The following is a 27,035-nucleotide window of genomic DNA, read 5'->3' as shown; positions in this document are numbered from 1 at the left end:
CCTGCCAGACAAAACTAGCATTTCCTCAAAATTTCAGTATAACTGGAGCTAGAAAAAAGCAATTTGGATGACTACAAAAGCAAACTGTGTTTTGAGAAGAAAATAATACCTTTAAATAGGTAACAAAAACTGTTGAAAATGTTTAGTCAAGGTGGAACCTTTAATTTAAACATGCAAAACAATAAGGAGCTCAAGGATGATTTCTTTAAATGGAAGTCAGTCAAACAATGCTAATCTCATCCTTTTTCTTATGCAGCTTTTGTAGTTGACATTTGTAATAGAACAGCCTAGATAAAACTCAAGCACTACCATGCAACATTCAAATTGCAGTGAAAGAGAAAACCATACCTTCACATACTGTTCAGTACATTTTTATCTTTGACATAATGATATTCCTATATGTTGATGTATAGCTATAGTATATAAACTGACTGGATTGTACTTACAGCTGTTTAAGACACATGTTTTAAAAATGCTAAAGTTTACTTAAAAAACAATTACTGGAATAATGTAGAAATATAACCGACATTACACAAAACTGAGCACAGGTGTGGACGAACTAAAAAGAGTACAGCATTTTCATAATTTCCCACCCCAAGAAATGTCTCGTATTTTCCGTTCATTTAAGATTGAACAGCTACAAATCCCACTTGCGCACAAAGCTGCATTTAATAAAAAAAGAACTCACGAGGTAACAAAGAACGGTCATAAAAACCATAAAGGCAGTGAGTATTTACACATCATGTAAAGTTGCTTTGACATCCAGAAATAGAAGGGGATGCATCATAAATATTGGAGGGGAAGTGTAATTCTTCAACTAAATGTTTTCAGTTAAATGAGAGCAGGCCATTGCTTAAAAAATGAAATGTATAAGCTCATGTTCTGAAGGTATAGCTTTAGGACCTTGTAATGTACAGTTTTATAGTTTTCTGTGTTCTAACAGAAAATTACCTCATAAATAACTTTCAAAAATGTACTAATAAAAACTCTCAAACTACAAAAAAAATGTTCCAAACCCAAGAAACAGACTGCAAAGGGATGTGAGGATTTATAACAAATAATCTGCACTGAGCTTCTCTGCACACAATTACAGTGCCTGACGAAGGAGCTCACAATTCCTCAAGATCCATGATCCAGGGGTTCAGCTTGGTTCATACCTAGTTTAGAGTAGGATGCAGCGAAGGCTCTCTCATGTCTTAGTAACACAACGACCGCTATGGCATGCAGGCACGAGAAGCCGTCAGTGAACCTTCAATCTCAGGAAGTGAGTTGTCCTTCCTGTGATATGTTAAAAGGTGGTTCGGCTGGAGCGGTCAGTCTGCTCTTGCCAACTGTCTCCTGCACGAGTTCAGAACTGCGAGCCGCAAAGGAAAATACACCATTGGCTATTCCAAATCCGGTGGATATATCAATACAAATTGGCAATTAAAGTTTTTTAAAAATACAACAAAAGCTTCCAATTACTTAATTCTGGAATTCTCTGCTTCTCAGTGTAGCGGCGAGGCTTATTAATAAGAAAGAATTAAGTGTTCTGAGCCTTCCCAAATGAGGCCCCATTTCTCTGTTCATCTCTGTGGTGCAGCCACAGAGAAACCATTCATGCAGGATGTTTTTTTTGATAAGGACAGCTCCCAAAGGGGGAGGCACTTAGCTAAGCCTGGCTATCATGATCAATGGTCATCCATTGGCGCCTATCTGTCTAGGGAGTGCCAGTTGGACATCTGGACTGCATTACTAAGTGTCAGGACTAAGTGACTCATATCTCACCTTGATTAACCAATCAGGGACTGGTAGGGCCGAGTAACCCACGTGGGACTCTGATGCCCATGGAACTTTCAGCCAATCAATGAGCTGAAGTTCCTCCAGGTAAAAACAGGCAACACAGAGAGCCTGTAAGATTGAGATTCAGTGAGATTCAACAAGATTCAGATTCAGTAAGATTCAGTAAGATTCTGGAGGGGATTCTGTGGACTGTTCTAAATTGAATTCAAAGGAGAATTCCAGGGCAGGACGGCCCAGGAGCAGAAGGCTCCCAAGGGCAGGACATTCTCGCAGCGCGCCTTCTGACCATCCCGAGACTCAGCCCGGACAACCACGGAACGGCCAGTGTGTCCGAGTGCCAGAACTTTCCTTTGTTCTAAGAGTCTAGAGTGGAGGTTGCCAGAGAGTAACCAGCAGCAGGCCTCGTGAACAGGTCGGAACTGTGGACAGCTGAATCATTATTCAGAACTAGCTCTTCATCAGGAACGAACCGGTCCTCTTCCTGACTTGCTGGGACCCACAGTCATCTTTTCTCCTGTGCACAAACTTTGCTAGTTAAAGCCAACACTAACTAGCCGGTCAGTGAGCATCAGCAGCGCACCGTCGCAAGCCGCACAGCACAGCCTGGCACGGAGCCAGAGAGTGCGGATTGGACAGCAACAGCCTGCAACGGTTTCTTTGTGCCCGCAGGAGATCTGAATCCCCAAAGATTGGATGAGTATTCAACTTCAATGCATTACAGCTCGAGAATTCAATTGTTATCCCAACCAGTTGATATCAATTTAATTCCTAAGAGTTATGTACTTGTTTTGAGTATCTAATGTAGAAGTTGTAACCAAGTTTACGAAACGGTCTTAATGAATGATATACTGAACGTATGTCCTCTTGATGTGTAACTCTTTGTAACTGATTGAATATATACCTTTTGTATTCTGATAACCCTCTCGATAAGATCTGTTAGGTTTACATGCATATTCTATGTATTAATAAATGTATCCTTGTGTATTAGTACCTGTGTGTGTGCGTTGTTTGAGTTATGTCGCATGGTTGGATTCTAAAGCCATCAAAAGAATCGACTTTGTGATTTACTGCTACAATTAATAATTGTCTCAGTAAATGCCCAAACCCTACAGAACTGGTGCCTTCAGAGAGCCACTATGATTACATATTTGGCGTCCCTGAACCGGTTTTTCCCTACATCAGTATATATTTCACTGCACTGAGATACTGTAATAACCTGACAAAATTAGAGTTGCAATACAAAGGGTCCCCATAATAAGCTGTCTTGACATTTGTCATTAAGCATACATGTTATTAATGAATTAAGGAAACTAATTTTACACCGCAATTATATCCAATTTCTAATTGGCACAGTAAATTAAAAACCCTTACATCACTACTGTTTTAGCCATATAAAAATGCAAGTGCATGTTTTCTTTTTTAGTATAACAGGAGTAGAATCACAGGTGTCAACACCAATTGCTTGGGTGTTAATCAACACAAGGCATTTCACATCTTGGCTAGGCTAGGTCTTATTTAACTAAATCTTTAAGCAATGATAATAACAGTCTGCATGGTATATATACATTTCTTTAATACTGTTTTTTTAGACAAAGCTACAAAATTGAATTTTAAGCAATCCTGCAATAATTTATGTTAAAGAAAATATTCATATACAACATACTACTTGTAACAATATTTTGAGATGACAAGGTTGTATTCACTTTCATGACATACTGGATTTAAAAAAAATCTGAAAAAAATCAACTACGTTCTCCTGCCACAAATTTACATTAATACAATCATCCAAAGTGAAGCAAAATTAGCCTATACTGTAATTCCCTCTGGCAAATCCTGAAACTACATGCCACTAGCAATTTATTTTATTTTGGTACAATGTAGAAAGGTGTTGGAGTTCAAAAAGTGGTGAAGCACTATTAATAAGACACGATGCAATTTAAAACTGAGAAATCCTCACCACTAAAGCTTACCATTTTATCCAGAATTAACATTTTTCAAAGTGATACTTTAATTTATTAATCATTATATAACTCACATCCCTTTTCACTGAAGTATATTATTCTAGTCAAAGTCACCTATTTGGAAAGTGACCCCACATTACCTCATATTATTATGGTTAATTGTTTTTGTGAAATACCAGGTCAAACAGAAAGAAGACAGGAGTGGTCAGTTCAAAGAAGTACAATTAGATAGCAGTGTAATGAAAAGATTACTGCTTCCAATGTATAACATTACATGTGAAGAAGCCACCCTTGCTTATTTCCAGCTAGTCATTGTAATTGTGTTTCTTAATCGTGAAACCCAAATACCCTGGATGAATATGTATGACGCTTTTTATTCACAATTTTACATACTCATTGTGAATTTGCATAATGAGTCTAACCTCTTTCCCCCTAAAGAAAGATTTACATACTGAACCACTGTACATTTGCAAGAGATCCCTCAGTGATAGCTAGAAAGTTAAATGGTAAGTGGCAGGAATACTGACAGGACTGCTGTACATTTTTGAGCTGCTCGCTATCTACTTTAAGAAGGGTAGTACCTCCTTGCTATCAAACACTTGCGCTTCTACAAAAATAGTTGAGGATACAGCTATTACAAACTGAGGGAAAAGCAGATAAGCACGTAGTGTTTACCAGAGTCAAAAAAATAAAGAGGAAAATTGCATTTTCAAATTAAGAAAAAAATAACAGTTATGCAAAGAACAATTTTGGCTCTTGAGACCCTTCACATGTTAGTTGTCACTTGTTCCTTTGAAGCCAACATATGCTGATGTAGCTCCCTACCCGAACATTTTCAGGTCAATCTATCAAAACTTAAAGTGAATTTTAAAATCACCATTATATTACTAACTTCATTCTTAAATTTTCCTGTTGACTCTAATTCTATTTATATGTGTTGTTTTGTTACTTCAGATTTAAAAACAGTTGCCATTTTGTTTACTTGAAAAAAGCATTTAAGTAGTGGGGATGCCCCCACTGTAATCTGTGAAGAGTTGCTATCACTGTTTGGGCATTTTCTCATATTTTGTTGTAATACAGATACATGCTAGTAAACCATATCTACACACACCAAACAGAAATATCTTATCCAAAATTGAATAATTTTCATAGAATTAATCTCCTTTACACATGACTTTAGAAGGATGGCAGATTAGAGGCACACTACTGATTTACATTATCAATCACCACTTCCTCAGTTTACGGTCTCAAACTGCTTATCAGACTCTAAATTCAAAATTCTGTCATTACATTCCTGGGTCTAAGAAAATAAAATGTTTAAGAATGCTTTAAACACAGCCTGTGTCAGATGTATAACAGAAATATAGGAGTTGAGAATTTCATTTTCACAACATTTTCCAGTACCTGTACCAAAAGCCCCTCGAGCTTGGCAAAAAAATATTATCCAATAAATATGCATGTAGAAAATATACAAACGTGAACAGAATTATACCCCCAGTACTTAATAATGAGAAATAATTAGAAGGCCATTTTGGCTACCCTGATCATGACAAAGGCTATTTCTGAAAGTGTCAGTAGGAAAAAAAAAAAGAATTTTAAAAGGGGCTCACTAGAGGTTACCTGCATCTCAATTAAGAGGATTTTAATTGAGTTCACAGAGACGTTGTAACATTTTAATTTTTAAATGCAAATCTGTCTGACAAGAATATATTTGGTCTTGTGGGGGAAAAAGGTGTAATATCACAATTCTAATAAGGGCAACACCTCTGTATGACCTTTGTATACAACTTACACACCTAATGTAGTTCCTTCCAAGGTGAACTGAAATGCAAACATACTGGCCATGTAAATGTGATAAACTAGATTTTAATTCTCTGCTTTCTAGTATTTGCGTATTAATGGAAAAGAAAGCTACAGTATGTTTGGCTGACACACAGTGTTAAATCAACAGGTCAGGTATAGTTTTTTCCACAATTATCCTAATTTCCATATATTAAACCAGCAGAAAAAAGAATCAAGAAAAAGTGACATCTGCAGTCATGCTTACTTATTTTTGCTAAGATTTTCACTGATTGAACTGTCTGCATTGTCTGTAAAGAATCCTGGTTATGAAAGTGACTGCCTGGTTTGAATCATCTGATTAAAATGAGCATTTGATAGGAGCACACTGCAATCAGAGGAGCTCAACTCAATGTATGACACTCTAGGGAGAGTTCACTCTGATGTACTTGCATAAGGAATTGTCTAGAAGAGGTTAGTAAGAGCTGTAAGGCGTGACAGTTCTATGCTCTTGGTTTGATTTGCATCTGCACGTACACCAATCTAAGAGGTATACACCCAAAATTGCAAAATGCTGCAAGAGCTGTTCATTCTCAAATTCCCAGAGACCAGAATGGGAATACTTATGATCATAATAAAATGTACACATATAAGGCTGCATTATACATGTAAATTATGTTAAGTAGATTAAATAGATTAAGAAGACGGGCTATTGACAGTGAGGCTAAAAATTCCACACTATTACTACTTGAAGAAATTACATTTTAGGCTCCCTACATTCTGCTTGACTGGAACATTGTAAGCTGACTTCTGGGTAAAATCACTCCCTCATCATAATTGCTTTAACAACTCATCTTTGGTGGCATTGAAAGCCTACATCGTGCTGGCTTTCACTTTAAACACTACATTTCACAAATATGAATGAAACTTGAATTTTAAAGATGTCTGATACAAAGAATGAATTGCAATGCCTCACAAAATGATAACATAAGAGTCTGCAAGTCTACATGCACAGCAGGAACTAGAGTCGGCAAGTCAGAAGCCCCCTGCAATGATTTAGGTAACTTATTATAGTACAGTATGGTATCTCCAGGTGGCAAATTTTCATGGCCAGTTCCTGATGACAAAATGTGCCTTGAAAGCCTTTCAAATAAAAAGTGGTATTACTGTTTATCTGGCCATAGCGGTTCCTTGTTAAAAAAAGTCATGCATTACATCAAGGCCAGAATGACAGCTCACTAAGGTAATGGTAATTCAACAATCCTCAATATGTCAACCCCATGGGTTGAATGTATGTTGTAAGCCCTCCTGGACATAGCTGGGGCAGAGACAGGGTCATTCCAGGAAACACTGACCTTATTCATATAGTGCAGATGGACTGCAATCATGGATAGCCCTTTCCAGTGGGACCAAACAAAAAGATATGCGTTACCTGGGATACTCCAACTAACAGAAATTTGTTGAAGATGACTTTTTGTTCTACCCACCATAATGAAGATATCCTCGAACAGGGAATCCAATGGATCATCGATTGTGATAAGATTTTCCCACCTTCTACCTTTCAAAGCTCTCATCTTCTGTTTGGACTTGAGGAGTATTTGAATTAGGGTCTTGAGACAACTCTTCTTCTCTTGTGAAGTACTTACATAGTGTGATTGCTTTCACTTTCATACAGTGCTAATGAGTCTTAACATCTCATTCTCACTGCTTCCAGCCCAGAACCAAGATGTAGATCCTTCACTGCCCAACTTGTCTTATAAGATCCTTTATTAGCTCACAGGAATGGCTAATTCCACACAAAGCCTAATCCAACAGCCTCATGTGAAATCTGACTTCCTCAGAGTTCCAATTACCTATTCAGACAAGCTATGCCACATTTTTTAAAACAGGCAGCCATCTTGAATCAAGCATACACCATTCAGCTTGTTGTTTGCGCCAAAATGTAATAAAGCCAGTCTTTCGCTGTATCACATAACCATCTTTTCATAACTTGTTTTAGCATTTTTTTCCCTTGTTTTAAAATGTTGCTCATGGAATTTGGTTGATCTTTTTTGTACCCCTGCGGCAGTTAAGGTAATTGTTTTAGCTGAGAAGGAAAGAATCCCTAAAATTGTTTTGAGCAGCTACTGAGCAGCTAGACAACTCGCACAACATTCCATTCTCTACATGGAAACACAAAGAAATGCTCACTGCCACAGCTATTGTGATGATACACAACTATGTGTTCATCAGAGTCAAGTAACTCTCTACTTGACTATTGAAAACTAAACCAAACTGCACGATGTCTTCTTGAATCTCTACAGCAGGAACATGAAGAGCCAGGGATGCAGGTGGAAATTCAAAACATGCTGGAACCAAATTTGCAGAGCGAATGCTTGAAAAAGAGGAAAACCATCTTCCTCTCATTTCGTAACCTAATCATGGATTAGATTTATTGAAGTATTACTGGAAATGCTGATATAACCAGAAAATCTACCTACATTAGAACTGTAGGTGATCCTCTATTTATTTGTATCCCTGTGTAGTGGTAATTACACAGCGAGATGCATTCACTTGTTCTGCTATGTTATGACTTTAACCAGAATTCTTTTTAGGGTTCCATAGATTTTGAACCCTGTCCTTTAAATTAGAGAGAATCCCAACTGGAGTGCTTTCAACTGTGAAGAAGATAAAGTGCAGGGACAGTGAGCCAAATATGTTCATAATTCAGTATCTATACTTCTAAGTGGTAAGAAATGTTCTCCACTCTTAACTATTGTCTTGTTGAAGCTTTATTATTTTAATGTTTAATGAAATTGTATTATTCTAATGTGCTGTACCTAAAAGAAGTGCAGCGCTCTGTAAATTAATACAGAATCCAATGGAGGGTAAGCAATGAGCTGGAAAGCTGAGTGAACAAGCAGAGAATCACAATCCAAGGTTGAAGAAATCAGGTAAGAACTGAATCAAAAAAAACTAAATCAAGGTGAAGAAGTTTTGGAGAATCCAAAAACCAGAAAATCTAGCAGGAATGCAAAGTTTGAAAGTCAGAGCAATACAAAAATAAGCCAGAGGGTGATCTAAAAGTTAAAAAAAAGCCTAAAAACGAGAAAGCTCACGGAAAAACGCCAAGACGAAGTGAAAAACACACTAAGACTAAACGCTGTAGTATCAGTATTGCAGGTTTTAAATACCATGAATTAAGTACATTCAGGTGGGACTGATTGCCATCCATACCTCATTGTTACAGTAACAGCCTAATGGACAGGTCTGTCAACTGTGGCGGCAGTTGGGAATCCTACAACATGAGTGGACATGATAATTATGACATTTTAAATGATATTTTGAATTGAATTGAACCCTTCATTTTAATGGACTAAAAGTTTGTGATGTCAATTTGTCCTGTGATGTCAACAAAAGAAAAGGCTTTTCTGACAAGAAATGGTACTGTTCTGTCAATCACTTTTTAAATCAATTGAAAACGAATTCTAGATTTGAATCGATGTAATTTCTAATTTCACTATCTATGATGATGATTGGATGCCCATCACTATGCAAAAATAACTTCTATCTCAGCTTGACATTGCGATGTGTGTTAGGATGCATTGGAAAAACATTCAGTATATTATTCAACTATTATTCATAGTAACACAGTGTCCGAACATGGCCAAACAGGAACATATTAATCTATACAGCAAATGCAAGATGTCCTCAAGTATTAATATATGAATATAATTTATTACATTAATTCTAAAGAGTCAAAGTAGCCTTGAGGGGACAAATACACATAGGAAAATAAAGTTACACTCATTAATCAAGTGTATTTGCAGTTATTTGTGCTTTTTCAAAGAGCCAAAGGCAAAAAGAAATATTTAACTGACCAGAAATAAAATAATTGCTTTTTAAATATTTAATAAAGTATTTTCTTCCTCAAGGATTTTTGCACAGGTTTTCATTTTTAAGCACTCCTTCTGCTGTATTTAATAATGCACAACATCTTCATTAGAATGACATGAAAGGATACTTTAAAAAATACAAACAAAAGCATTTTTTGGTATTAAAAAAATACCAACCATTTTTTTCATGGGACATCTTTATATTTCTAAGTAGGCCAAAGAACAACATCTTTCTCCCAGAAAATTAAATGATTAAAATTTAAGATAAAAGCATCATACTGAATGTAAAAGACCAGTGCACATTAAATGCAGCACATTTTCATTTTTAATTGAAAATTCTTTTGAATTTTATAACTCTGTGAACACCTTTCCTACAACACATCAACCTAGGAATGTAAACATGATCGGATGTTTTGAACAGTTTGGAAGGTTCTACACTCTGTTTTCATATCAATCTTTTTTTTTTGTTAGTACTAAGACCTCTGGAAGTAATTAGACCATAGAGTAATGTTTTTTTCTGCACCACTGATATACCGTAGGCTACATCAAACAAAGTCAATTAATTAAAGTTTCCAAGTGCTGCCCATTTTTCAGATAATATCATGTATATGTATGTCAAAACCACAGAGAAGTTCAATATACCAGTACTAGTAGGATCATGTAAACATAGGAACTATCTGATTATCAGGCATGTAATGCCTAATTAATAGCCAGTGACAGTCTTCTTAACCGTACAAACATACAGAACATCATGAACTAGAGAGCAGCATTGCAGTGACAACCATGAAGTCAATTCAAAACGCCATGGACTCACTAAGGTGCTATATTTGTATACCTTATCTCTTTTCAAGCAAAAGGACTCTTACCTCATTCAATTTGCAGAATATGACAAGAGAAATCTTCACTATAATGGATTGGCAAAACAACAGCTGGTTACCATTAAATACACTTTAAACAGGTTAGCCACATGTCTTTTTCTGCTTCTTTATAAAAATGTCAAAATACAGTTTTGTGTGTTGGATTTTGCTGGCAGTGTCATTTTTATGGACAGCTTTATCTTCAAAGTGCATTTGCATGTCATCATTTATTTTCCTTTAAGACCACGTGAAAGATTGTGTTTTCCTAGAAAATGATTAACAAAATGTGATCCATACAGGCCCAATATTAAAATATGAAACAGAAAATCTTATTTGTACATATGCATTTCAATTGAATGTGCATTCAAGATCAGAGCTCAGTTATTTGTCAGCAGATGCATCAGATATGATTGAAAATGAATGATCAGTGCAATTACAATCTTTTTTTCAAAATACGTGTGCAGAAAGCTACTTATGAAATTGTAACCTTCAAAATCATAGGGACAAGTATTCAAACAGCAATTCACTGCAAGTAACTGTTTAACACCATTACTACTAGTGTGTTGGGTTAAGGTACCTGTATCTGTCAAAGCCTTTCGTCTTACATTGTATAACACTGTAACACCATAAAACACACTTCATTTGCACATTGAAGTTCCTGATGACAAAATGTGTGTTCACAAATGAAGAAGTTAATAGCAGACTGTAGGTGCAACTAAAACACTGCTGGCAGGCATAATGCAAGCATGAATAATTTGCAATTCCAAGGTTACCATCATATATTCAAACAAATTAATGAATGAATGAGTCCCTGAGACTATTGCAGGCATATTTACATAGACGCTATCTTATTATGTGTTGTTTACCTGTTGTCAGATGGAAGTAATGACAGCAAAGCCAAGGATGACAGCTTCCTTCTCTCTGGCTGTGTAATGTTGTCCATTCGGTCCACCCACATCTCAATCAAACTGCCCAGGAGCTGATCCATCTTAAAAAGGAAAGAAGACTCCGGTGGGTGGATATGTTTTCTTATAATTAAATAACCACTGTACAGAACCTTAGACCTTAGAACTAACAGACCTATGGAATATCAGATCACTGTCTGGGACAATGAGTACAATATACAGTATAACACTATATTGTCATTTTCATTGCTATTTTTTGATTACCTGTTCAAGGTAAAGTTGCAGTTATGAAGATAGAGAAGTCAAATATTTCATGCACAAAATTTAAAAAACAGAATATGCTGAAAGCTAAAGAATAATTAAATTATGAAAAAGAGACTGAGTACTGCCTTTGTATTCTTTTTTAAAGTCAAATATAAACAAGATCAAGAACAGGACATTGGATAATGGTGATTTATGAACTGATGTAGTATATACACAGCAATATCAAACTATGATAAAATACTGTTAAACGCTACAGTTTAATGACAGTAAAACACTGTTATTTTTGGTACAACATGCAGTATATGCCAAACTACACTCACAATTAGCAACAGTCATATAATAGTGATTTAATATGTTAAACGTAATAAATATTGATATGATTCATTCAATCACACTTGCCTCAAGGTGAAGGAAAATGCTCTCAATATACTTGCAGTGTTGTGCTAGTCACTGCTAGTACTAAGTAAAATAATATTGAATTGTTTTTTTATTTTTAATTATCCCTTGTTTGCATAGCATTTTATGATTTGAATAAAGTGGTGTTTTTAGACAGACTGCTGCTGCTATTGCATTAGAATGTTCTTCGGTTTGATTAAGAAAATAAGGAAAGTTTGCAGATGAGAGGAGGCTTATTTGGTCGGCAGTAGCTAACGGAGACTGTGCTATAGTCTGCCTAAATCTTCTCATTGAGTTAAAAGGTAAAGTAATTTCTTGTCTATATAATGTGCATTTTAGCAGGCTTACTGGCACATAATGGCTTCTGTGCATCAACTAGGTGTCCACCTATATGAAAAGTACCTTGGGACCTATGAAAAATGCAATCTTATATATCTAATTAATTAAATGCAATTCCCCATAGTTCCCACTTGGATGCTCTGGTTAAATGATAAAGGCTAAATTATACTTCTCAGTTGTTAACCATTTGATGGATGTTGGAAGAAGGGCTTTTTGGAGCCAGTTTTCAGAAAGTACCTTCAATCCATAAATGTAAGAGCAAAATATAACATACTGTATGGTTTCTTTCACTGAACTGTAAGTGACATACTGTATACAGTATGTGCTCCAAGCATAATGCCTTTTCTTATTTGTTTGCTTTATACTGGTTTTATATAGGCTAAATATGCAACTGCACGCCAAGTGGTGTTAGAAGAGGTTATATCAACCCCGTTCTTTCTTCATAACTGAAATACAGCTTAGGAAATTAAGAAAAAAAATCTGAACTAATTATTACATCTTCAGAAGAAACTGGTGGACAAAAAGAACAAATCAATATACCACTTTTATTTCTACTGCTCATAGTACAACACTTGAGTAAAAACTGAAAGATGGCAATTTTTATTTTAATGATCTCCATTGTTGGAGATACCCCAAAACAGAAAGCCAGCATAAGCCATTTCCTTTTCCACTATAACTACAATTTTGAGAGTTTTTGTTATATTTATTATATATAGTTACCTACATTAGTTTAGTTCTGTTCTGACTAAATGTTAAATAACCAAAGAAATTATCAATATTATTTGGATCTGTATGCAATAAACTGAAATTTGCCATTAACTATGCTCAGGATAATAAACCAAATGATCTTAAGTTAATATGTAACTCTTTGAGCTACAGGCTCATCCTAAAATATACACAGTTAACAGAAAGACTAGTTATTTAGAAGTACAAGAGTAAGAGTGAAGATATTGTGTTGCCATCTTTCTTTTTCATATGTAAGGCACGCTGATCAGTCCTACAATATTAAATATGAATCAGCATAAAGCTTGCTGAAAACATTTCAGACAATAATTGAAAAGGGTTTTCAACCTAGAAGCAAAATGTTTTTTTGTGATATATAATGTTCTGGAATAAGATCTCGGTGAGGTCCTTATTCTTATTATTATTTCGTTCATCTGATGATTGTAGCCTACTGAATATACACCCGAAAACATACTCAGGAGCACATCACCATTAATGATGTAAAATACAAAATATATTAAAGTTCTTATTAAAGACCATGGGCAGACATGGTGGCATGTCACCTCACAGTCACCCCTTGCAGCGCCGAGGCCCTGGGTTCAGCTTTAGACCTGGGGTGCTATCTGCATAGCATGTAAGTATGTTTGTGTCCTGCAATGACAGCTGACTCTGGCTCCTTCAAAACACTGAACTGGAAGGTTTTATAAAATAATAATAATAATAATAATAATAATAATAATAATAATTGCTTACACTTATATAGTGCTTTTCTGGACATTCCACTCAAAGCGCTTTACAGGTAATGGGGACTCCCCTCCACCAGCACCAATGTGCAGCATCCACCTGGATGATGTGACGGCAGCCATAGTGCGCCAGAACGCTCACCACAAATCAGCAATCAGTGGGGAGGAGAGCAGAGTAATGTAGCCAATTCATAGAGGGGGATTATTAGGAGGCAATGATTGGTAAGGGCCAATTGGAAATTTGGCCAGGTTACAACCCTACTCTTTTCGAGAAGCGTCCTGGGATTTTTAACGACCACAGAGAGTCAGGACCTCGGTTTTACATCTCATCCGAAGGACGGCGCCTGTTTACAGTATAGTGTCCCCGTCACTATACTGGGGCATTAGGACCCACATGGACTGCAGGGTGAGCGCCCCCTGCTGGCCCCACTAACACCTCTTCCAGCAGCAACCTTAGTTTTTCCCAGGAGGTCTCCTATCCAGGTACTGACCAGGCTCACACCTGCTTAGCTTCAGTGGGTAATGGAAAATAGAAGGACAGAAGGATGGACTAAAGACCATTAAACTTATGAAGAAAAAGAAAATAATGGCATATAGTGTATTGCACTGTAAACACTAAAGCAAAACCAGTTTTAAGTGTGCTGCACAGTGATATTAAACTACAAAAAACCTAAGTTGAAACATCAAAAAAGTAGTCATTTGTTAGTGATCCTCATGAAAAGGTTAATAATATCTTACAGCACACAAAAACAATCTGTATCATATTTGTGATTAATTCGTAATGAATGTAGAATCTACATCTCGCTTAACTGTTTTTGATAAAAGCTTTCACTAGAAAAATAAGATCCAGAGGACCCGCAATCAGAAATATTTTGTACATAAACGTGCATGCATGATCAGTAGTTATGAGGAAGACCTTGTGAGATATACAGGCGACCTAATCCACCTGGTTTTTAGCCTGAAACCTCAAGTTTATAATTAAGCCACTCCAGAAAAATCTAGTTCTCAAGAACAATTCAGCAATCAACACATCAGCTACTGCATAATTACTAAGTATCACATCATAGTGATAGCTAATTATGACTATTCTACATGTGTTTAAAGACAAACAGATTGAGTTTTAAAATGACAATTAAATTATGTAAAATCGATGTCATAATGTATCATAAATAAATCAACAAACAGAAACATAAACAGAAGATAAAGAAAACAGTTATTTTCTACCTGACTGGCATGGGTAAGTGCTCTTACAGTTTGCCCCAAATGTATTCATAACCTTGACGAAATATAACTCAAAGGAATTTTAGCAAATACAATTTAATCATACATCTTTTCCCCAATATATTATAAATATACATTATCTTGTTTTTCTTGATTTGTTTTTTTATTGTATTCTTGCATTTGGTTTTGCAAAAAAAAAGGCCCCATTAATTTCCCAGAAATACTGGGAATTAACACAATTAGTGTCTGTACTGAAAAAAATTGTTGATATAAACATAATTTTGTTCCTTTTTTAAGGACAAACTTAATATTATCTTGTTTTCATAATAACCCTTAAATGCGCCATCTACACAATAACTGTATCTGTTCCTCTTGGCACTCAACGAATACTGCTACAGTTATAGATGACTAGAAACTTGAAATAAAGTGTAAGACACCTGACAGTGTAAACATTTCCAGCTTCAAAGCAGAGGGGATATTTGCTGAGATGTAGGAGGTCCCCTGATCAAAACCAATTGCAAAGTTTACCTTGGTTTACCTAGTTAATTAAGTTGTGGGTAAATGATTGACACTGAGCAGTCCAGAAACACACCATATAAACATAATATAAGATGACATTCAGATGAAAGAAATCACAAGAGAGGGAGGGATCAGGACGAGTTGGAATTCATAATTATCCATACAAAACCTGATTGGAGCTGTATTTGAACCTTGATAGAGACTGCTTGCTATCCTGTGTTTTTAGGGAACTTTGGTTTCCTGAGTAAAGACACCTCAGTCAAGACTTTCCTGCTTGTGGGTGCATCTTCAGAATAGGGAGATAGGCTCCCACTTATTTTGTGGCATCTGAGATTGCAGATTAAGAGACATTTAAGTGCAGGTTGTATTTTAAGTGCAGGTTGTATATTAATCGTAGAAGGCAGCTTATCTCTTATTTTGACCTCATTATTCAATACCTAGTAGCAGTCTGAAGTTTTCTGCATGATTAGGATATGAGGCCTCTGAAACACCTTGTCCAAACAAACTGCAAATATAGTAACTTGTTTGTTGTATGCTTATGTTTTGTGTAGTGGGGTATTTGTATCGTCATTTGTTAAACATTTGTTTAACCAAGTGTGCCTGTATTATTACTCTTTTCACCAAAGCAGTGCCAAAGCACAAATAATCGACTTGCCTCTAATTAAACCAACACCTCGGGTATATTCTGGAGAAACTGCTTACAAGTTGGGGGTTATGAATAATTATTTTACTTATTGACTAAACTCTGATATTCACCATTTTCATTACCTCCTATCTGCAACAATACAAATTTTAAAAAATGAATAAAGTTATTTACTTGGTACTTCTATAAAGAAGTGGGAAAAACATTCAGAAACATCTCATTTGAAAAAACATTCAGAAACATATCAGTATATTGCAAACCTACCCAGATGAAATACCCCTTACCTTCTGGTTGAATTCTGCTGCCATTTGTGAGAGCAGTGAAGAAAAAAAGTTTGAATTCTGTAGAAGTACTCTCCCCATCACACCCAGGTAGGTAGACATTACAACAGGATACCTCTGCAAACAAAAGTTTATTATAGAGCTAACACAGAGCAAATAATAAGATAAATCATTAATTACAGTACACATACTTTTGGATGCACAGATAAAATAACTTGTGTTATATGTAAAACAGACTGATTTATCAAATGAGATGAGTATTTCTCAGGTACTGAGTGTTGAAAACAATTAAGAAGCAGACACCCAGGCAAGTTCAGTTTGTCTTGACTTTAACTTCAGCGAATAACTTTTGAAGCTAAACTTGGTAAAACCAAGTAGATTTTGAACATTTGAACAATAATTTTCCACATTCTGCAAAGCTCATATAAAAGATAGCTGATTAGGACATAGGTTCATGTAGGTAGCTGCGTCGGTGTGCACAGGCTGCAAATGAACAGGTGAAGTTTTATTCCATGCTGAAAGGAAAAGAAAAGAGACACAACAGGTCGGTTGTGGAGCCTTCTTCAGGTGAAGAAAGTCCCTGAAGAACGCTCCATAGCTGAAACGTTGTGTCTCTTTTCTTTTCCTTTCAGCATGGAATAAAACTTCACCTGTTCCTGATTAGCTTCTTACACATGGCCTTACCTCTCCATCTATGATGCCACGGAATACTGAAGGCAACAGGGGCTGGAACATATGGGCACCCAACATGGGGCTCACTTTTATTGCGATTTCTACAACCTAGAAGATAAAAAGTAGGATTTTTTTATTTGTGAGTGAGGAGCTCTTTTACGGCACTGGCAGGAGGATAGATTTAAGAACAAGGTGAAGGTCTACTACAGAGGTTAGATAGAAAAACAGCTTCAGAGGAGAAAATGAAAGTTTGAGGCTGTAAAACAAATTTAATGACTGCCCTCCCAAGCTACTGTACATGAAAACAATTAGACATACAATAAAAGCATATACAAAAAAGGCATGACATCTTCCTAGAGTTAGATATCTGCTGTAGTCAAATGCCATTGATGTCCAACACTACAACCGCTTCTTTTTAAATACACCTGAAACGCATAAAACTTAAATTAATTTGTAAGTGGTGTGCCATTGGGGATTGGTGATGTTGCAGATTTAAATAAGAAAAATATGCTTTGCCTAAGCAAAGGCAAATAAAATGCATTATCAGCATGCAATTATGCAGTTGTTCTGATATTATAAAAATGACTGAAAAGGGTCCATAAAAAACTACTATAAGAGTTCTGAAACATACTTCACATGTGAAAAGAACATAAATCAGCTTGATGTAAATTGTTACCCAAAAACATTCAGGGCATCACGGTCTTCATGGTAATTAAGCACAAGAACTTTCAGGATTTTATACAAGATAAAAATCTTTACCCAGAGGTTATATACAACAATCTGTCAAATGTTGATGCGGATCTTTGAAAAACACTTGAGAATAGCCTAACAAGCAGAGATGAATCATCTCCTCATTAACATTTCTAATGCTCTTAAAAAGCTGTGCCTTCTGCTTTATATGCATTACTTCATTACTTTAATACACAGAACATAATATTATTTAAGTGCACAGATAATTTAAAAATATATATATTCATTACCAAAGTGATAACGGTTTGCACATTAATTGGGTAAATCAAAAACAATGGCAGGTCCATCAGCTCGATCTGTACATTCTGTAGGGACTCTCAATTGAGTTGCAATTCCATTCGGGTTAAACAGACAGTTGGTTTAATATTCTTCCCAACAAGCATGATGTACTCATCAGTAAGAAAAGCTTTCACCCAACCACCAGAAAGCTTGCAACATGGGCGAAGACCATGAAGGCCGTTTATGGGAGCAGACTTCATAGGCAACCTGCCGTTGGGGATGAATGGAAGAAGCAAGAGCCTGAACCCACTCCTATTGCACTCCTATTAAGTCCCTTGAAGTGGCAGGCAGATATTCAGATATTCTGCCCTGTCTTTACACGTATAGTGGTTCAGCAGTTTTTTCAACCTGTCTGCCATGCCACAGTGGTGTCGGAAATGAATGGGATTGCCGCTCAATTTTGGAAATGACTTTAAAAAAAAAGGACATGAAAAAAACGACCCTTTCATATCTATTATTTATTTGGGGGGAGGGGGGTAAACACTGTTTCATGATACATGTTCAGTGTATACACATGAACCCTAAGACAGTTCACGCGGCATCCTGTGTGGTGCAAGTTAAGACTGACTGCTCAATCTGTCACAATTCCTGCTAGTATAAGGAAACTTTGCGCATTGAGAAAACTTCAGATTAAGCACTGAAATACATTTTGGTTAACCGTTATAACACAATACTTGCAATATTTGGGCTTCCTTTAATAAATAACTTGTTGGGTTCCTCAGATCAATAGGCTACTAACTACCAAATGGACAACATAGGTCACAAATGAAAAAAAGCCATTCAGTCTTTATGTTCTACTGTATGATAGCTTTCATGGGATTGCATTAATTAATTATCTTACAATAACATTTTCTCTCTAAACTAAAACACCTCATTAAAGTTTCATAGCAGTTTCCAAAAATCATCTAGTTAACTGAAATTCCTTTTCAAGATGTTGTTCCTACTTTATGGATAGTCTCTGTATAGTGTATTTTGTGTGGTGCTGAATACAGTACACTAAATTATTCCAGTTGGGATTTACAAAGCACTTATAACATCCTAAAAGCATGTACTATTTTTAATATAAATGGAGGTGGTAAACAAACATGTAGCCAGAAGCTGTTACTTTCTGAAAGTCTTGCAGAAGTCAGTGGTGCGTGTTTATGGATTTCTAAAGGGAATCACTATGGCAGAACATCTGAGCCAGTCAGACAGAAAGATATAAGTCATAAGGATTTGAAAGATAAATGAATAAAACCTATTTTTAAAGAAAAATAGAACAACACCAAAATCAATAATTTTTACACCATCTTTGCTATCGATAAAGATACAGTAAATTAAAAGATATTAATTTCTACTCTCCACTTATGTTGCATCGTTAAGGTATTTTACAAGAATAAGTACATAAGCGATTCCTTAAAGAGGTTATTTTTTTCATTTACATCACATTTTATCATTAGCAACACACAGGAAAAAAATTAATGTACTTTATAAGAAGTGTGGTGTGTTTTGGGCATTTATTTTATAACATACATTCTTGTAAAAGGCAATCAGCAGCTTTTGCACCCAAACTAAAAACTTAAGTAATTTCTCTTAGTTAAAAGAATAGGTCAAGGGTTAGTTTAATGAGACACCAGGTGACAAAAAATATACCCAAAACACCGAACACCATTTATAAAGTTAAAGCTTTTTAGAAACTATGATAAAGCATACATTAGATAAAGCAGGCTGATTAATCAATCCATGCTTAAAGACATTACCATGTTAGGCATCTGAAAAAATTCCTAGACTTATTAATGTTATTATTTTAAAGGCTAATATTGATCCCCAAGCTCCAGGATAACTGAAATCTTTAGATCTAATGTGGACAAATTTGTCAATTGGTTTACAAAACTGTACATTGATTTTTACTATTGTTATTATCTCACATCCTGAAGATCCGTTCTGGCTGATGAGGGACTTAAGCCTGTTGAGGTGACCATGTGATACACAAGACACACACCATGAACAGCAGATAAGAATAATCGAGCAGGAGAGTAGACAATGAAGAAAAAGTTCTCATTACTCTTTGGGTGTGAAAGAAATGTCCAGGCAGAACTGGAGTCAAGTGTTAACAAAAAAATTCAATTATAAAAAAAGATATACAGGAAATAAAACAATTATAACATCTTGATCTGTCATTGTGAATGGTCTTCCTCTGTCGCATGTGTATTTTTTCATCAAACTACTACTACTATTTATTATGTTAGAGGGCGTTTCTTGTATAAATGGAACTCAAGCCACACCAAGCGAACAGTTGCTGCTTTCAGATGTGCTGAAATACTGGCTAGCGGTTAATTAGCAATACAGTATGTTAATACATAGAAGCAGCCTAAACAGTTAGTTTGTGAATTCAGTGCTCTTCTCAAACTCAGATATGTGGTGTTCTTATATTAAATGTTTTTTGCACCATTTTGTGTTAAAAAATGTTCTAATTCTCCTAATTCTACCATTCACCCCTGTGGAAAAGGCTGAACTATGTGGATGGTTTTGCTCTGCTTCATTTCTTTAATAAGGAAAAAATATTTAAATATTGCAGATGATATTCTAAAACTTGTGTAGGGAGTTACCACAAATATTAATCATTAATCATAATCTCTACTAGTTTCCTAAGATAGGAAGGTGTACCAGTAAGGAGTAAAGGCAAAGATTGGTGTTAAATAATGTTCAGAAATATTAGGTAATTTGTTACATTTATACAATCATAAAACACAGAAGGCATGCAAGTAAATAATTCTGTAGTAGGGAATTATGAACATGAGAGAATACTGTACATAAACCTTCATAGTTTGAAAAAAGTAATTATTTTCCACTGCATTACTAGTGAAGAAAGCATTAAACAATTGACAAGTATAATTTTTTACAACATTTTTGCAGGAGTAGAGAAAAAAAATCTACTAAAACACCATAACTTTTCTTACGTGGTCATTTCTCACACTTTCTAGTTTCATATAAAACTAATACAACACCCAGAGGACAGAATCATGGGATTTACAAGACACAATTTAGGAAACAACATGCCTGAAGCAAAAAAATGTTACATAGGTATCTATAATTTATAAATGCCAGTGATTAATGGTTTCTGTGTATCACTAAGAAGGCAATTTTCAGTATTAACCCAGGAAAAAAAATATTTTAGAAATGCTGAGGCATAAAAAAGTCTTGAAAATGTTACAGATGAGGAGGTGGTTGGTTATCATTTATCAGTAGGATAAAGTACAAATGTTTGCATGAAGAAATGCTCTTAAAGTGTGCTGCAAACAAAAATGACGATGAGCAGGAATTAATCACAAGACTAATAAACTGGAAAGGAGTCACTGAACAAAATTAAAGTAATACATTAAGATATCAAATGCAGCTAATAAGATTACACAATTATCAAATAAGAAGTACTGAATTGTGAGGAAAGACAATTGATGAAAAGTGTTTATATTGATTCATGTCCACTTCTAGACAACACGAATACTTGAAAGCTTGTGTATAGCTTTGGCCACATTATGCTGAAAAACCTGGTTCTGCGGTGGAAATAAAAAAAAAATCAGAATTATTCCCAGACTGAAAGGTAACGCACACACTATGGGGTAGCAGCACGAGACACTTATGAGCTTCAAACTCAGCGACTAACTACATAAAAACCAAACTATAAAACAAATGTATCTACAAATGCTTTTTATACACAAGGCGCTACAAAGGGTTGGAACAAGCTACAACAACACACAGCAGAATTCAATTCACTAGAAATTTTCAAAATATTCCAGCCAATATGCTACACCTGTCAAAAGAGCAAAATGAACCTAAGTGCCTCTTTTGACTTGGAACCTTCTGGAAGTTCAAAACCAAACATGTTAGAAAAAACATTACAACAGTAATAAATGTGACACTTCTTGACAATAAAAATACCATATCATTGATAAAGTAATAAGTATGATAAAAGTCTGCTAAGAAAAAGAGTTCTGCATCTTAGTGCGTCATATTTACAGAGATTCTGTTTAACTAGAAAGTGAAGATGCCATAAATTTAATTAGCAGAGGCACATTATGAAAGATTGCTTTTTCCTTAGCTAATTTTTACTGTTAACAAAGCCTCCACTGATAGTAAGAAATACTTTTTGGTGTAAGTGCATTTTAATTTGAGTACATCTAACAATTTTACATAAATGTGTCTTTGGATCTGCTTAACAATCAAAAAGCACATCAATTCAATGAAGTCAACAATTAATAATCAGCGTAAACCCTATATAAGAAAATATATTGCAATGTTACAGTGTTTATGAGACAAAAGTAAATGGCTTTTAAAAAACTCAATGACAGTAAAGGTAGTCGAGCAGTTCAGAAGGGTCTATGGGTATGTGACTCATACACTCAAACATTCGCCACCCACCACTAACAACAGTCTTCCCTTCACATTTAACAAGTAATTGATAAACACTAACAAACACCTGAAAAATGACTTTCAGAACAACTATGTAAATACCTTACATGAAGAAATGTGTGCAATGGCTGCGACCATTATCAGGAACAAACAGCTTTCTGATAAGAATAGATGGATGACAGCATGAAGCAAGTTTCCGTACTTCAACATTTTAATTACTGACATGTAAATACTTGCTAAACTAGGCCACTTTCAGCAACTCATATTTTTTTAAAGTCGTGGCAGCATTTGAAGAAAAAAAGATCATACAGGAGAATGGAATGGACAGCTTTTAATTGGTGGTTATTTTTATATTAACAGCAACAGCAGCCAGCAGTTGCAGCCACCCTGCAACTCACAACTGGCAACCCCCTAAAGCCCAGCAGGTGTGAGCCTGGTCGGTACCTGGATGGGAGACCTCCTGGGAAAAAGTAAGGTTGCTGCTGGAAGAGGTGTTAGTGGGGCCAGCAGGAGGTACTTACCCTGCAGTTCATGTGGGTCCTAATGCTCCAGTATAGTGACAGGAATACTATACTGTAAAAAGGCACTGTCCTTCGGATGAGACGTAAAACCGAGGTCCTGACTCTGTGGTCATTAAAAATCCCAGGGCGTTTCTCGTAAAGAGTAGGGGTGTAACCCCGGCGTCCTGGCCAAATCTCCCCCTGGCGCTTATCAATCATGGCCTCCTAATAATCCCCATCTATGAATTGGCTTCATTAGTCTGTTCTCCCCACTAATAGCTGATGTGTGGTGAGCATTCTGGCACACAATGGCTGCCGTCACATCATCAAGGTGGGTGCTGCACATTGGCGGAGGGTCCCCATTACCTGTAAAGCGCTTTGAGAGGAATGTCCAGAAAAGCGCTATATAAGTGTAAGCAATTATTATTATTATACCAAAAGTATAATTTATAAAATAGTAATTTCCTACTTTAAATTAAACTTAGAATGTTTGTTTTTTTAATATGAAAAGTGACCTCCTTACCTTACACTAAATGTTATTTAAAATTGTTCTTGCAGTAGAAAAAAAGCATGTTCACTTTACCATGTGCCTAAGTTACAGATTTACAATAGGTGAACTTAATTAAAAATAAAGTCACAATCATAGTATGTTTTTTATGGGAAGACTCTCCCATTTTCTTTCCAGTTTTGCACTGTAATTTGGTTCTCTGCATTTTTGAGGTTACCATGCTAAAATTATTTTGAAAACACCGCTGAGGATGTTGAGGAATAACACATGCTTGGCAATTTGAAAAAAAAAACTTTAATTTCACACACAACTGCACCTGAACTGAAAGGTATTTGCCACAGAAACGGTCTGTGTTTAATCACTTGGCTTAAGCACAAAGGTAGAGGCTGATGCTCAGTTAGATGAGACCTGCTTTCTACAGCAATGAAAATATTACCTTTTGGAGTAAACTATCCACCACCTACTGAAATATTTAGAAAAAGAAAATGTGGCACCTCCAACACATTTATCTAAAAAGGAAGAGCTGCAAATGCTACTGTACAGTAGATACAGTAGAGGGTAACGTGATCCCTGTAGTACTTCTGTCTTACAGGTTGAAATGCCTTTGTCTGAAACTCAGGCTAATGACATAGTTAAGGATTAATAATGTAATACATTCATATAGCAATCTCATCCCATTCAACAGTGCCTCATGTTAAGGAGAGGAGCCACTTTAACACCTACCTGGATGTTGTATGACAGCCATTCTGCACCAGCACCTCTACTACGCAGATCAGCTGGAGAAGTGAGAAACTACTTGACCAACTGATTTGAGGAAGAAATGTAGGTAAGCCAGACCAGAATTTTGCCAGGATACCAAGGTTACCACCCCTAGCCGAATGAAGAATGCCATGCGATCTATAAATAACAAAAGGCAGTCAGGATCTGGATTTACCATGACACCCAAAGGATGGTTCCTCCTATAGCAGAGCCCTCTACTAGGACAATGGACTGGAATTTCTGGGCCAAGGACAAGAGTGGCTACTGGTGCACCAACATCACTCACCATAGCAACGTGGTTTTCTTCAAAGGTATACTATCCAAGATCGGGCTATAACGTGACAATACTGCAGTCCTGAGAACAGGAGGCACCTTTTTATGCAAAGATTTATGGGAGTCATGCTGAGATTCTATATGTATATATTGCAGCTTCTGATTAGGAGAGTAAATGAGCGCTTTAGAGATTAAATGGCTAGTTATCTATAAAAAAAAACAGCTAAACAAAAAGCCTAAGATTTCCAGGTCTTATCCATGAATAGAACCCTGGTATAAAGAAAACAAAATAATGCTTTGCAGGACTGGTCTGAATTTTGGCATATCTACAAAACACAGAGCTTAAAACAACTACACAAAAGACTGGCTCTGAATCCCAGCATATTCAATGGGTTTTGTAAAATATCATTATCTACAGGAACAACTTGACAATAATGTCAGCATTAGGGAGATAAAGTAAAGGCTCTGAAGGTAATCTGTATTTAAGCGTAACTTACGGTGATGAAAACTAAGCTCCGGGTATGTTTACATTAAACATTAAGCACACTCTCAGTAAATAACACACAGTGGCTGTGGGGCTATTGTGATTTTGTGGATGCTGTGTTGTAGGTTTAATATTATTCTATGTGTTGATTTTTCTCTCAAGCATCTACCAGAAAAAATAATTAATTTTAAGGAAAGGAATTATATAACTCTTGAAGAGTCAATAAAGTTATTACATGTCAAAAATAATCCTTATTAACTTTAGGGGACTGTGGGCTATAGACATCTTAACCTTGGGAATAAAAAAAATACACAGGAAAAGGGGGTAATTTCAGGAATCCACATTTAATTATTAAACCAATATTACTCTCTGTAGACAATTCACTTTTTAAACAATGACTGACAAGTTTTTGCAATTCTAAGGTATTGATTTATCATTTCAAATAAATTTATCTATACTTAAAGAAAATTTAAGGCCAAAAATATCTGCTCTCACTTTTTCTGAAGAGCTTACAGAAAGATTAATGGCACTGAAGGCTTTCCAATCAGCTTGACATAATGATTTCTGGGAACTCAGTGAAGCAAATAGTCTGTTTTTTTTATTATTGAGTCACTATTCAATCATTACTAAACATCTTTTACCAGTATTTAAGGGTAATCATTCTGTAAAGTATCCTGTCCTAATTAAAAGAGTTTCATAAATGAAACTTAATTGGACAGCTCCATTAATCTACTAGTTGCCTAAAGAATTCCTTACTCCCAACAAAAGAGTTCTAATATAAAATATAAAATACTACAATATTTAAATATACACCTTCTCCTTTCTAAAAATCCTCACGTTATTGCTCAATGTTTTGTTAATCAAAAATATTTAAAGATACGGCTGAAAAATAAAAGAACATTTTAAAAGAAAAACATCTCATATGCATTTTCATGAGACAAACTGCAAGGGATGGGCAAGATCATTTTTAGAAATTACTTTTATTTTTGTTACCATCTAGTAATGTTGAAGGTTCTGAGTCTTGATTCGTGCTTCCTGTGTCATCCAGTTATAATAAACTATAATTATAATGATCCCTTGTCAGTCAGCCAACAATTACAAAGAATTGAGATGAACATATTTCATAATATGACAAATATAAAATATAATCTATAATCTATAATTCATATAGATGGGTTTTAAATAGTATATTTAATATGACTGTGTAAATTCAAGAGATACCATACTAAACAAGCAGAATAAGAAGCAGAATGAAAAGCAATAAAACCTTTTTCCCCCCCGAATTTACATATAAAGATAAGAATGGTCACAAATGACTGGCCATTATAAACACTAAAGATCTTTAAACATTTTTTTCAGATACATTTTCACATATTTTGATGCTAATTAAAAAATAATTAAATGCTCCTGTTAATCCTTTCTGTTATCTTTTTTTGTTCAAGATAAGTTAATTGAAAGTGGGATTTAATAAAATGGCCATGAGGGGGGGAAAAAACAACATTGTGGATAATGTTAATAACAAATGATATATAAATGTTCAACACATTTTAAATACTGTATCATATAAAAATATTAGATCTATTTTGATCTGTGGCCTTTTAAATAAATAATAATAATATTTCGATTTAGTTATTAGTGTTAAACGAAGCCATTTTTTCCCCTGAAGGTTACTCATTAGAAACAGAGGAATTCAAATAAACTATTTACATATAAAAAAACACAGTTTTATCTCATGGTATGTTATATGATTATTTTTAAATATAGAGTGACATTACTGTGGTTGAAGCTTGAAGAATAGTGAAACACCTGTCATTTATACTGTGCACTTTATTCATAACATGGTGCATGGTTAGTACAGATGTCACAAACTTATATGTCTTATTCACTCCAGGTGAGCTTACACTTTAGTGTATTAAATGATTAGCATTTGAGACGTATTACTAGCACACTTAACATGTTGCTGAACGTTTCATGCTTAATTCCAAAATAAATGAGTCAGCATTTCATAACTGTTTCAGTAATGCTTTCTTATAATTATTTTTGCAAACTAGTTTGCATCATGTTTTTCCTTTGTTAATCTAATTTATTGAAATAAAAGGATCGGGCTGTTATCTGGGGTACTCCTTAGTGATT

General features: G+C 35.4%; 1 protein-coding gene across 1 annotated transcript in view; it reads right to left on the bottom strand.

Moving 5' to 3' along the window:
- The window catches only part of ipo11 (importin 11), a 262,035-nt gene that overhangs the window by 75,409 nt on the left and 159,591 nt on the right, over positions 1-27,035 (bottom strand). The window contains exons 25-27 of the mRNA XM_006626819.3: positions 16,973-17,068; positions 16,292-16,405; positions 11,121-11,242 (exon numbers count right to left, since the gene is read on the bottom strand). Of these exons, the coding sequence (XP_006626882.2) occupies positions 11,121-11,242; positions 16,292-16,405; positions 16,973-17,068 (332 nt within the window). The remainder of the gene's footprint in view (positions 1-11,120; positions 11,243-16,291; positions 16,406-16,972; positions 17,069-27,035) is intronic.

The sequence above is a fragment of the Lepisosteus oculatus genome, chromosome 3 (assembly GCF_040954835.1).
Source record: "Lepisosteus oculatus isolate fLepOcu1 chromosome 3, fLepOcu1.hap2, whole genome shotgun sequence".
NCBI lineage: Eukaryota > Metazoa > Chordata > Actinopteri > Semionotiformes > Lepisosteidae > Lepisosteus > Lepisosteus oculatus.
Note: the sequence above shows the minus strand (reverse complement) of the source record. Positions and strands in the feature narration are given on the sequence as shown.